Consider the following 10,395-nt stretch of genomic DNA (forward strand, 5'->3'; position numbering starts at 1 on the left):
ATTCTCATAGAATTGCACTGTTCACACGTCCACACAATAGATGTTCATCCACATTTGAACCTATCTCTCTCTCTCTCTCTCTCTCTCTCTCTCTATATATATATATATATATATATATATATATATATATATATATATATATATATATATATATATATATATATATATATATATATATATATATATATATATCATAAGTAAAATATATGGTAAACTTTTACTTTTAAAAAATGAGCATGATGAATCTACCACATGTAGTTATATACTTATTATACAAATATATAGCGTCGGAGCAACGCGTGAGTGGAATAAAGACAGGTTCGTGCCTTCTTAATACTACTCTATATTCATTACTTGAATCACAACATACCTCTAGTGGATCAGTGTTACTTATCAATTGAAACTAAACAATCTGCTAAATTCACATTACCCAATTAGGTAAGTGATCATTCTATCTCTTGTTTTTTCATACGATTTAGTATTTAATTTTCACAGAATTTTTCATGTTGGTAACACACTTGCACTATAACAGTAATATCTGTTCTAACTAATTCTAAAGTTATAATCGCAACGCCTCCTTCTTTCTGTGGTTATGATCTGTCACTTATAATTTCCTTTTTGTCTCAGATTTCTTGTATCAGTCTACATTAATAAATATATGTAGTTCCATATTTGGAGTCGAATCACAAGTTTGCTTGATCAGACTTCTTATTTATCAATGAGCGTGTGCACTGCACTTTGTGTTTATGTTGGTGTAGCATTCATGTTTTTTCCACAAACTCATCACCTTTTTTGATTGTTGCTTTCAGATCATAAGGCAATATCATATAAGTTGAAAACAATGGGTGGTGGACATAGACATGACGGAGACAAAGGACTGTTTTCTCATCTTATTGGTGCTGGACATTATCCTCCGCAGGTAGCATATCCACCTCTTGCGTATCCTTACCCTTTTCCTGTAGGGTACCCGCCTGCTGCTTATCCTCATCATGGTGGGTATCCGCCACATGTTTGTCCTCCGGCTGGAGGTTATCCTCCCGTAGCCTATCCTGCATCTTCAGCTCCTTATTATTCAGGTTAGCTCGGGTCAGAATTATCTTTGTAACTTGTATATGCCACGAGAAGCATTTCAATATATTGTTTCTTTAATTAAACTCTTGCTTAATTTGCTAATTCTTAGAAACTGAAGCATATAAGATGGTTCTCACAAGAAATGTTGTTTATATATAGGGCATGGAAGGCATGGTCATGGAGTGGGAACATTCCTTGCTGGAGGTGCAGCTGCAGTGGCCGCTTCATATGGAGCTCATCATATGCCTCACCATGGCTATGGTTCACATGGTTATGGTTACTATGGGTATCACCATGGTAAATATAAGCACGGGAAGTTCAAGCATGCGAAGTTTGGCAAGCGCTGGAAGCATGGGGGGATGTATGGGAAGCACAAATGGTGAAATGATTTCTGAAGTGCTGTGTGATGTTTGAACGATTCTCATCTAAGCATAACCATGCATGGAGAATTATTGTGAAGTAGAAATGAATCAAGACATGTATGATTTCGTGTACTAGTTAAAACCATCTTAAGAGATTGGAACAAACAAGTTTTTTTTTTAATGCATACACGAAAGTGAGAACAAAAAAAGACATTAAGTATTAATCTGAACACCATCCTTAATTGGTTTTTAAGACCAAATGTCATCCTTATATATAACTACTTGTGGTAATTACCTAGGGTTACGAGCGAGTGGCGGACCCATAAAAAAAATTCAAGAATACACAATTATTTTACACGTTATGTATAATATGAATTTTTTTTTTCGGATTCCTGTTAAACGGGTTCGGTATATCACCCGAAATTAGGAATTTTTCTATTTTTAATGGCAAATTTAACTTTATGGCAAAGTTAAACCAAGAATGTTCTTTGTAATAGCATAACTTCAACTAGTTAGTTTTTATATTGCAATTTAGAGTGACTACATATATTAGCTTTGAGGGGACATATTATCTTCTTCCAATGTCAACCAAAAGGTAATGTGTTCTCTTGTGTTTTGTTCTTGATCTCGTATGCTTCAATCAAAGCTATAGAGACTAGGTTTCAAACAAATGACCAACAACGACTAACTTATTAGGTTCTCTGCTCATTAATCACTCTCTTTTGAGCTTACATTTTCAAAGCCTCTAGAATGGTAATTCTTAAACTCACTAAAATGTTTCCAATAGTCGAATCTTACACTTGGTATTGTCCAATAAATGATAAGATTTAGAGTACATTGACAAAATTGTCCATGATTCAGGTTCTAATATGGCCATATGTTAAGCTATATTCCACATGTTGGTTAGTACTGTCTTATTTCAATGAAGTTGCTTATGTGTATAAGCATCTCATCACACCATTTTACAAAAATCCACAAGTTAAAATATGGTATTTACGGTGAAAGAAGGGTATTCTCGGTAAACCAAATGATATTTTAACCACTGCAAAGAAATATATAGCATAAATATTGGTCTTAAAATACAGTCATACATATTAAAGTTTATTCCTTGTTAACCTAACCTTATTGATTTAGTCAATCACTACTCATAAAGATTTTAATAGTCATAAACCAATTACGATTCAAGCAAACATAGTAGATTACGTCCACTAAGTATATGAACTCAACAATAAGCAACAAAGAACAATATTGTAACGCTCTAAATTTTCAAATAAATTTTCCATTTTTAAAACCTCACAAAACACAATTTCACATTTCTCAAAATAACATTTATAAGCTGTTCAAAACGCAAGACAACAAAATGTTTAACAATATCCCAGAATCCTCAAAACATAATCTCTAGCTGGTGTGTACAATCATGTCGGCGCCTTCCCGCGATCCTGAAAGGTACCTGAAACACATTTCACACAACACTGTAAGCACGAAGCTTAGTGAGTTCCACAAAATACCGCACACAAATAATTATCCTCTCATGGCTATATCTCGATAAGGACCCTCCGGTCAATGTGTCTCAGTGAAGACCCTCCGGTCTCACAACTCTGTTCGGACCCTCTGGTCCAAACTCATCAAGGCACAGCAATAATATACAACACATATCACAAAGACAAATGCAGCATATCAAACAACTCAGTATAAGCATATAAGACCCTCTGGTCACACAATATCACCACTCAGGTAAGTATAGTGAGAAGACTCACCTCACAGAGTAAAGCAATATATCCCATACTCGAACTGTTGGTCTAGACTCCGCCTACACATATCACAATCATCTCTACTTAAAAATTATATAAAATGTTAAGCTAACTCCTCTACTAAATCTCCGAAAAGGGTGAAAGACCATTTTACCCCTCCATGTTCTCCAAAGTCCACCACTTGACCCAACCCTAAAAGCCAACGGAAGTCAACACTCAAGTCAGCAGTCCATGTTGACTCAACTCGTCGAGTTTAGCTCATGAACTCGTCGAGTCCTCAGTACTCAGAAATCACGAAAACCAGAGTCAACTCACCGAGTTGCTAGCCAACTCGTCGAGTCCATGCAGAGTCCAGAAGACCGGGGAAAAACCCTATCCACTCGTCGAGTTGTCTCATCAACTCGTTGAGTTCACTCTGAATCCAGAAACGGGAAAACCCAACTCAACTCGTCGACTTGGATGCCCAACTCGTCGAGTTCCTCATCCCTTTCTCATTAAACTCATTCCAGTCGATTCCAATGCTCCAAACTCCAGATCCAACCTCCTAGGATGGAGTTACCACGTAAAGTTGCTAACTTTACGATCATGCAAGGCCTCACAAGGCTAAATCACCCAAAACTAAGCTCAAGAAAGGGTTTAGGACATGAATACGGGTTAAAGCTTCATAAAGCTTGAAGATTTATGTACATGGGACCTAGAGAAGTCCAGATCTGAAACTCATACCCCCTGGGCAAGCTTAACACGAGAATGACCCTCATTTTGCACCAAAAGCCCATCAACTCACATAAGAAGAGATCTAAGGAATGGAAAGCCAAGGTAAGGACTTTTTACCTCCAAATAGATGTTACAACTGTATGAATGCTGGATCTAAAGACTCCTTCTTGTTCCTGTTGGATATAGTGTCTAAGTCCATAACTATATTTGGTATGTACTTGACCCGACCCGGCATGGTCCATTTGGGTTGCACTTCACCCGAACAATTTATGGATAATCGTTTGAGAATAGTATAAGTTATGATTTATTAATATATTATAAGTCCTAATATATTAATATAAAATCATATTATTTAATTAGTATTGATCTATAATTAATTTAGAATTAATTTAGAGATCAAAAGTATGACTAATTAAATATGGGCTCTTGTATTTATATAGTGTGGGCTAATGCTTATTTGGAATGGGCTAGGCTTGCATGGAAAGTCCATGGATACTCCATGGAGCTTTAACCCATGGATCTCATGGAAATGAAAAGACATGGGTATTAGGGTTTACATGGATGTAACCCTAATCCACCACACTATATAAAGGAGGCTTTGGTTCTTGAAATTGCACTAGTTGATGTGTGTAAACCAAGAGAGCCGATTTCAAGAAGTTTGTGACTATTCTCTCAAGTTTCCAAGTTTGTGGTGATTTGTGACTTCCATTTGAGGCATCCACATTATTGGTGCTAGGCTCTCAAACTCCAAGCAATCAACTACTACTACAAGGTAAGTAATTCTACTAGTTTTATTTGATTCAAGTATCCCATGTCATGCTAGTTAGGATAAGAACCTTGGAAAAATAATTATTTGCATGTATCTTAGTCAAACATAGATCCAAGGTTTCTAGGGTTGCATGTACACCATAGGAGTGTTGGAATGCTCAAAACCCATCAGTGGTATCAAAGCCTGGTTTGTTTATTTGATACTTGATGCAAAAAAAAAAAAAAAAAAAAACTTGAAAATCGAAGTTTTGTTCAAAAGCTCGTATCAAAATTTCAAGTTTTGTATATGTACTTACGATTCTTGAAATTTTTGACATGAACATTCATAAACATATGAGTTTAGAAGATCATAGAAATTATGTGCTAATAATTGATTAGATTAATTCTTGATCTTTATGTGTTTTAATGGAGTCCATAACTAGTTCTTAAGTTATGGATAACCAAAAGTCACATTTATAAATAACCATTAAAAGAACACATAGGTTACAAAAAATGAAGAGTCTTCATTTTTAATAACCATTAACTCATAAGTTATGAGAAATGAAAAGTTTTGAAAGTTTACAAAACTTGCCCTCATGTTTTGGAACATGTAAAGTCATATTAAAAACTTTAGTTCCAACCCCTAGAATTTTAAAAGTTAAAATTCAACCCTTATACTTTATAATATTATAAGTTTAATAATATTTATATATGTATAAGATCAAGTCGTCTTACCGCTAGTACGCCTCATTCATGAAGCCGGTCTATAAGGGGGGTATAAGGTTGTTGCCTATAAAATGACAACTTAATGGGTGTCCACTCTCACCCACCGCTTCCTTGATCGGTGGAGGGTCGTTAGCCGAACGGGTAGGACAAGGACTTATAAATTCTCATTAAAAGTATAATGATAATACTAAAGTAACTAAACTTTATTGAATTCTCAATCTTAGTTATTTTAGGAAAATATGAATAAGGTGCTAATCCATGAAATTACACTTTACACTTTGTTTAAGTCGTTAGTGGAGCGTGTGTGGTTAACCGACACACTAACTTGAACTTAACAAGGTAGGTAAAGGGTGACTTAATGTTTATCATAGTATCGATGGAGTATGTGTGGTTAACCGGCACATCGATTGAGGGGTAATACATTAAGGGTACCAAGTAATTTGCATGGTTACTTCACACCTTGTTTTGTGATCCTCGGCATCCCAGTCACAAAACTTGAAGGGCACACTCGAGATTGAAACATGCCATTGAAGAAAGTTCAATGAATCTCAAAGAATCTAGGAGTTTCTAAACCAATTAAAACCTAATTAAATATTTCATTTTTCATGGTGGAAATTGGTGAATCGTCATTCACCTACCTTCAAATATCTTATAACTTAGATTACGACATCCCTCTTCTAAGTTATAAAATATTGTGTTGGGTCCTAGCCTTAATATTACATTTGGGTGTTTTGTTAAGGACTATCTCTATATCTAATCTAATCTATTCCCTCTTCTTTTCAGATGTCTTCCAATAACAATGCTTCTGGCTCAACCCTACTAGCTCCTTCTCTCTCATGAATCTTTGTGGGAGAGTCATCTTTGATGGGTCCAACTTTACAGATTGGATCAGAAACATCAGGATGGTCACTCGGTATGAGAACAAAGAATATGTTCTCGACAAGGAGCTGAAGGTACCCGAGCCAACTGCTACTCCTGAAGAGCTTGCTGAATATGAGGTACATGAAAGAGATGCTACAAAAGTGACATGCATCATGATGGCCACCATGACAGCCGAGCTCCAAAAGTCCTATGAGGACTATTATCCTTTTGAGATGCACCAGGACTTGATGGACCACTACCATCAAAGTGCTCGTCAAGAGCGATATGAAATAATCTCCTCCATGATAACAACCCGAATGAAGGATGGTGAACCCATCACGGGCCACATGCAGAAAATGCAAAGGTATGTGGACCATTTACTAAAGCTGAATGTGAACTTCCCTGAGGAGTTAGCAATAGACATCATTTTGCACTCCTTGCCATCGTGTTATGATCAATTCCGCATGACATATCACATGAACAAGGAAGAAGTCACCCTCAGCAAACTTCAAGGACTCTTGAAGACCGCCGAAAGTGGTCTAAGGGGTAAGTCGGTTGTTACTACTCCTACTCCTACTCCAACTGCGGCCAATGTCTTGGCAATCGGGCATGGCAAAGGGAAGAAGAGAAAGAACCCTTCTAAGGGTACCAAGGGTAAGACCCTTGAAGGCTCCTCTTCAAGCAAAACCAAGAAAGGTTTTGTCACTCCTTCTGCTAACCCTAATGAGGCTGAATGCTTCTATTGCCATGAAAAGTCGCACTGGAAGCGAAATTGCCCAAAGTACCAGCAAGATTTGAAGGATGGGAAAGTAAAACCCAACCATGGAGGTATATACACTATATTGTCTAATAACTGACCTCATTCTAAGTCTTGGGTCCTTGATACAGGTTGTGGTATTCACATATGTTGTGATTTGCAGGGACTAAAAAGAAGTGAGAATGTGGAGCAGGGAAAGATAAACTTGATCATGGGAAACAGGAAAGCTTCACCTGTCACCAAGATTGGAGTTTATTCCTTAGTGCTAAATAGTGGGTTTACATTAGATTTAAATAAATGTTATTATTCGCCAGAAATGGCAAGAAATGTTATTTCCTTTCATGCATTGTATAAACAAGGTTTTACCTTTTATTTTGATAATAATAATGGTAGTATTGATGCTTTATTTAATAATGTTCGTTATTTTAAAGCATTACCTTGTGATGGTGTGTATGAAACTGTATCTGTTGTAGATAATCTAGGAAATAATGTATTGTGTATTGACTCTTCCACTAGCTTAGATAAAGCATCTTTATGGCATTGTCTTCTTGGACATGTAAGCAAGAAACGCATAGGCCAACTCCAAAAGGATGGAGTCTTGGAGTCATTTGACCTAAAGTCAGATGATAGTTGTGAATCTTGTTTGCTTGGTAAAATGACAAAGTCACCTTTTACTGGCACTTGTGCTAGGGGTGAAGGTTTGTTGGACTTCATACACACGGATGTGTGTGGACCCTTCAGAACTGCCAGAAGAGATGCTAATTGTTTCTATGTGACTTTTACTGATGATTTTAGTAGATATGGATATGTCTACTTAATCAAGCATAAGTCAGAAACCTTTGAGAAATTCAAAGAGTTTAAGCAAGAAGTGGAGAATCAGTTGGGCAGGAACATTAAGATGCTTCGATCCGATCATGGTGGTGAGTATCTTAGTACTGAGTTCCTTGACTATCTTAAGGAATGTGGGATTGTCTCACAATTGACACCTCCTAGGACACCACAGTTGAATGGTGTAGCTGAGAGGCGCAATCGGACCTTGTTGGACATGGTTCGTTCCATGATGAGTCGAGCTTCGCTACCAATCTCATTTTGGGGGTATGCCTTAGAGACTGTCGCCCATATCCTTAATCTAGTCCCTACAAAGAAGGTTGCCAAAAACACCTCACGAGTTGTGGACTGGAAAAGTTCCCAATCTAGACCACATCAAGATTTGGGGTTGCGAGGCTTTCGTGAGACGCTAGACTCACGATAAGCTCGAACCCCGAAGCGAAAGGTGTATTTTCATCGGCTACCCACAGAAATCCTTTGGTTACATCTTCTACAGACCCAGTGATAATGTGGTCTTTGTAGCAAGAAGAGGATTCTTTCGAGAGAGAGAATTCATGAGCCAAGGAGACAGTGGGAGGCATATTGACCTTGAGGAAATTCAAGAGTCAAGTGGTGAAGGAACCTCAAACCCTAGCCCTCAACCTGAGGAGGAAACTCCTGTTGAGCCGACTGAAGAATCTATACCTCTGAGGCGTTCCACCAGAGTTAGGAATGCACCTGAGCATTATTATGGTTTTCATATTACTGCAGAAGGTGAGACACTTATCAGTGATAACACACTGGTAAATCTGGATGAGCCTAACAGCTACACGGAAGCCATGGCAGGCCCTGAGGCTGCTAAATGGAAAGAGGCTATGGATAGCGAGATACAGTCCATGTATGACAATCAAGTTTGGAACTTGGTTGACAATGTAACTGATTGTAAGATAGTTGGGTGCAAATGGATCTTTAAGAAGAAGACCGACATGGATGGTAATGTACACACTTATAAGGCACGACTGGTTGCAAAGGGTTATTCTCAAACTCCGAGAGTTGATTATGATGAGACCTTTTCACCAGTGGCCAAGATTAAGTCTATTAGGGTTCTGTTAGCCATTGCTGCATTTCATGATTATGAAATATGGCAAATGGATGTCAAAAACCGCTTTCCTTAATGGAAAGTTGGCTGAAGATGTTTACATGGTTCAGCCAGGGGGTTTTGTCAGTACAGAGTACCCCAGTAGAGTGTGTAAGCTCGAGAAATCCATTTATGGATCAAAACAGGCACCTCGCAGATGGAATCTTTGCTTTGATGAGAAAATCAAAGAATTTGGCTTTTCAAGGAGTGAAGATGAATCTTGTGTCTATATCAAGGCTAGTGGGAGTATAGTCAGCTTTTTGGTACTGTATGTGGATGACATACTACTCATAGGAAATGACATCCCAACCCTGCAGGAAGTAAAGTCCTGGCTTGAGAAGTGTTTCGCTATGAAGGACCTTGGAGAAGCTGCCTATATCCTAGGGATAAGGGTTTTGAGAAACAGGAGTAAAAGACTAATTGGACTTAGTCAAAGCACCTATGTGGACAAAGTGTTGAAAAGGTTCAACATGCATAACTCCAAGAAAGGAGAGTTACCCATCCAGAGTAACGCCAGATTGAGTAAGACACAAAGCCCTAGTACTGAGGCAGAGATAGCAAAAATGAGTCAAATACCTTATGCTTCAGCTGTAGGATCGATCATGTATGCTATGACGTGTACTCGACCTGATGTAGCCTTTGCTTTGAGCATGGTTAGCAGGTATCAGGGGAACCCTGGCAAGGCATACTGGAGTGCGGTAAAGAATATCCTCAAGTACCTACGGAGGACTAAGGACTGGGTCCTTACCCTCGGTGGCAGTGAGGACTTGAGAGTTGTAGGGTACAATGATGCTAGCTTTCAGACTGACAGGGATAATTTCCGCTCTCAGTCGGGCTGGGTCTTTACTCTAAACGGAGGGGCAATTACTTGGAAAAGTTCCAAGCAGGAGACAGTGGCTGATTCCACTTGTGAATCAGAGTATATAGCAGCAAGCGAGGCAGCAAAGGAGGCTATATGGCTAAAGAACTTCATCGGAGACCTTGGAGTTGTACCAGCTATAAAGGAGCCAATGGAGATTTTCTGTGACAGCAATAGTGCGGTTGCCTTAGCCAAGGAACCAAGAGATCATGGGAGATCCAGACACATTGACAGAAAATATCACTTCATCAGACATCGAATAGAAGAAGGAATCCTCGTGGCAAAGAGGGTATCATCGGATGAGAACCCAGCAGATCCCCTCACGAAGGGACTGACTCGGGCTAAGCATCTCCAGCATGCTCGGAGCATAGGGCTGAAGGATGATATTAGTTTTAGTAGTTAGATAATCTTGAAATTTGTAAAATGTAATTGACATTTGATGATAAATAAAAGCCGTTATTTATGAGTAAAGTGTTGCTATCTCTTGTCAATCGTTTACTATTATTTCTTTTTGCATGTTTTGACTTCCAGAATAATTATGTTATGGTTTATATCATATTATTCAAACTCTCCACAGTCGGTCATATGTTGGAAGTAGATAT

The 10,395-nt window shown here is 38.2% G+C and overlaps 1 protein-coding gene across 1 annotated transcript; it reads left to right on the top strand.

The window, feature by feature from the left end:
• Positions 1 to 246: 246 nt before the first annotated feature.
• On the top strand, positions 247 to 1,614 carry LOC145125453 (glycine-rich protein A3-like). The gene is made up of 3 exons (XM_079060915.1): positions 247 to 318; positions 810 to 1,076; positions 1,231 to 1,614. Exons 2-3 carry the CDS (start codon positions 842 to 844, stop codon positions 1,452 to 1,454), a joined length of 459 nt encoding a protein of 152 aa, XP_078917041.1. The 5' UTR covers positions 247 to 318; positions 810 to 841; the 3' UTR covers positions 1,455 to 1,614.
• Positions 1,615 to 10,395: the final 8,781 nt, after the last annotated feature.

The sequence above is a fragment of the Lactuca virosa genome, chromosome 7 (genome assembly GCF_052849685.1).
Source record: "Lactuca virosa cultivar CGN04683 chromosome 7, Lactuca_virosa_CGN04683_v6, whole genome shotgun sequence".
NCBI classification, from domain to species: domain Eukaryota; kingdom Viridiplantae; phylum Streptophyta; class Magnoliopsida; order Asterales; family Asteraceae; genus Lactuca; species Lactuca virosa.

Excerpts from the sequence above, each read along its gene's own strand:
- LOC145125453 (XM_079060915.1), top strand. The coding sequence starts at position 842 with ATGGGTGGTGGACATAGACATGACGGAGACAAAGGACTGTTTTCTCAT. Across the intron at positions 1,077-1,230 it reads TTCAGCTCCTTATTATTCAG|GGCATGGAAGGCATGGTCAT; the intron begins GTTAGCTCGGGT and ends GTTTATATATAG.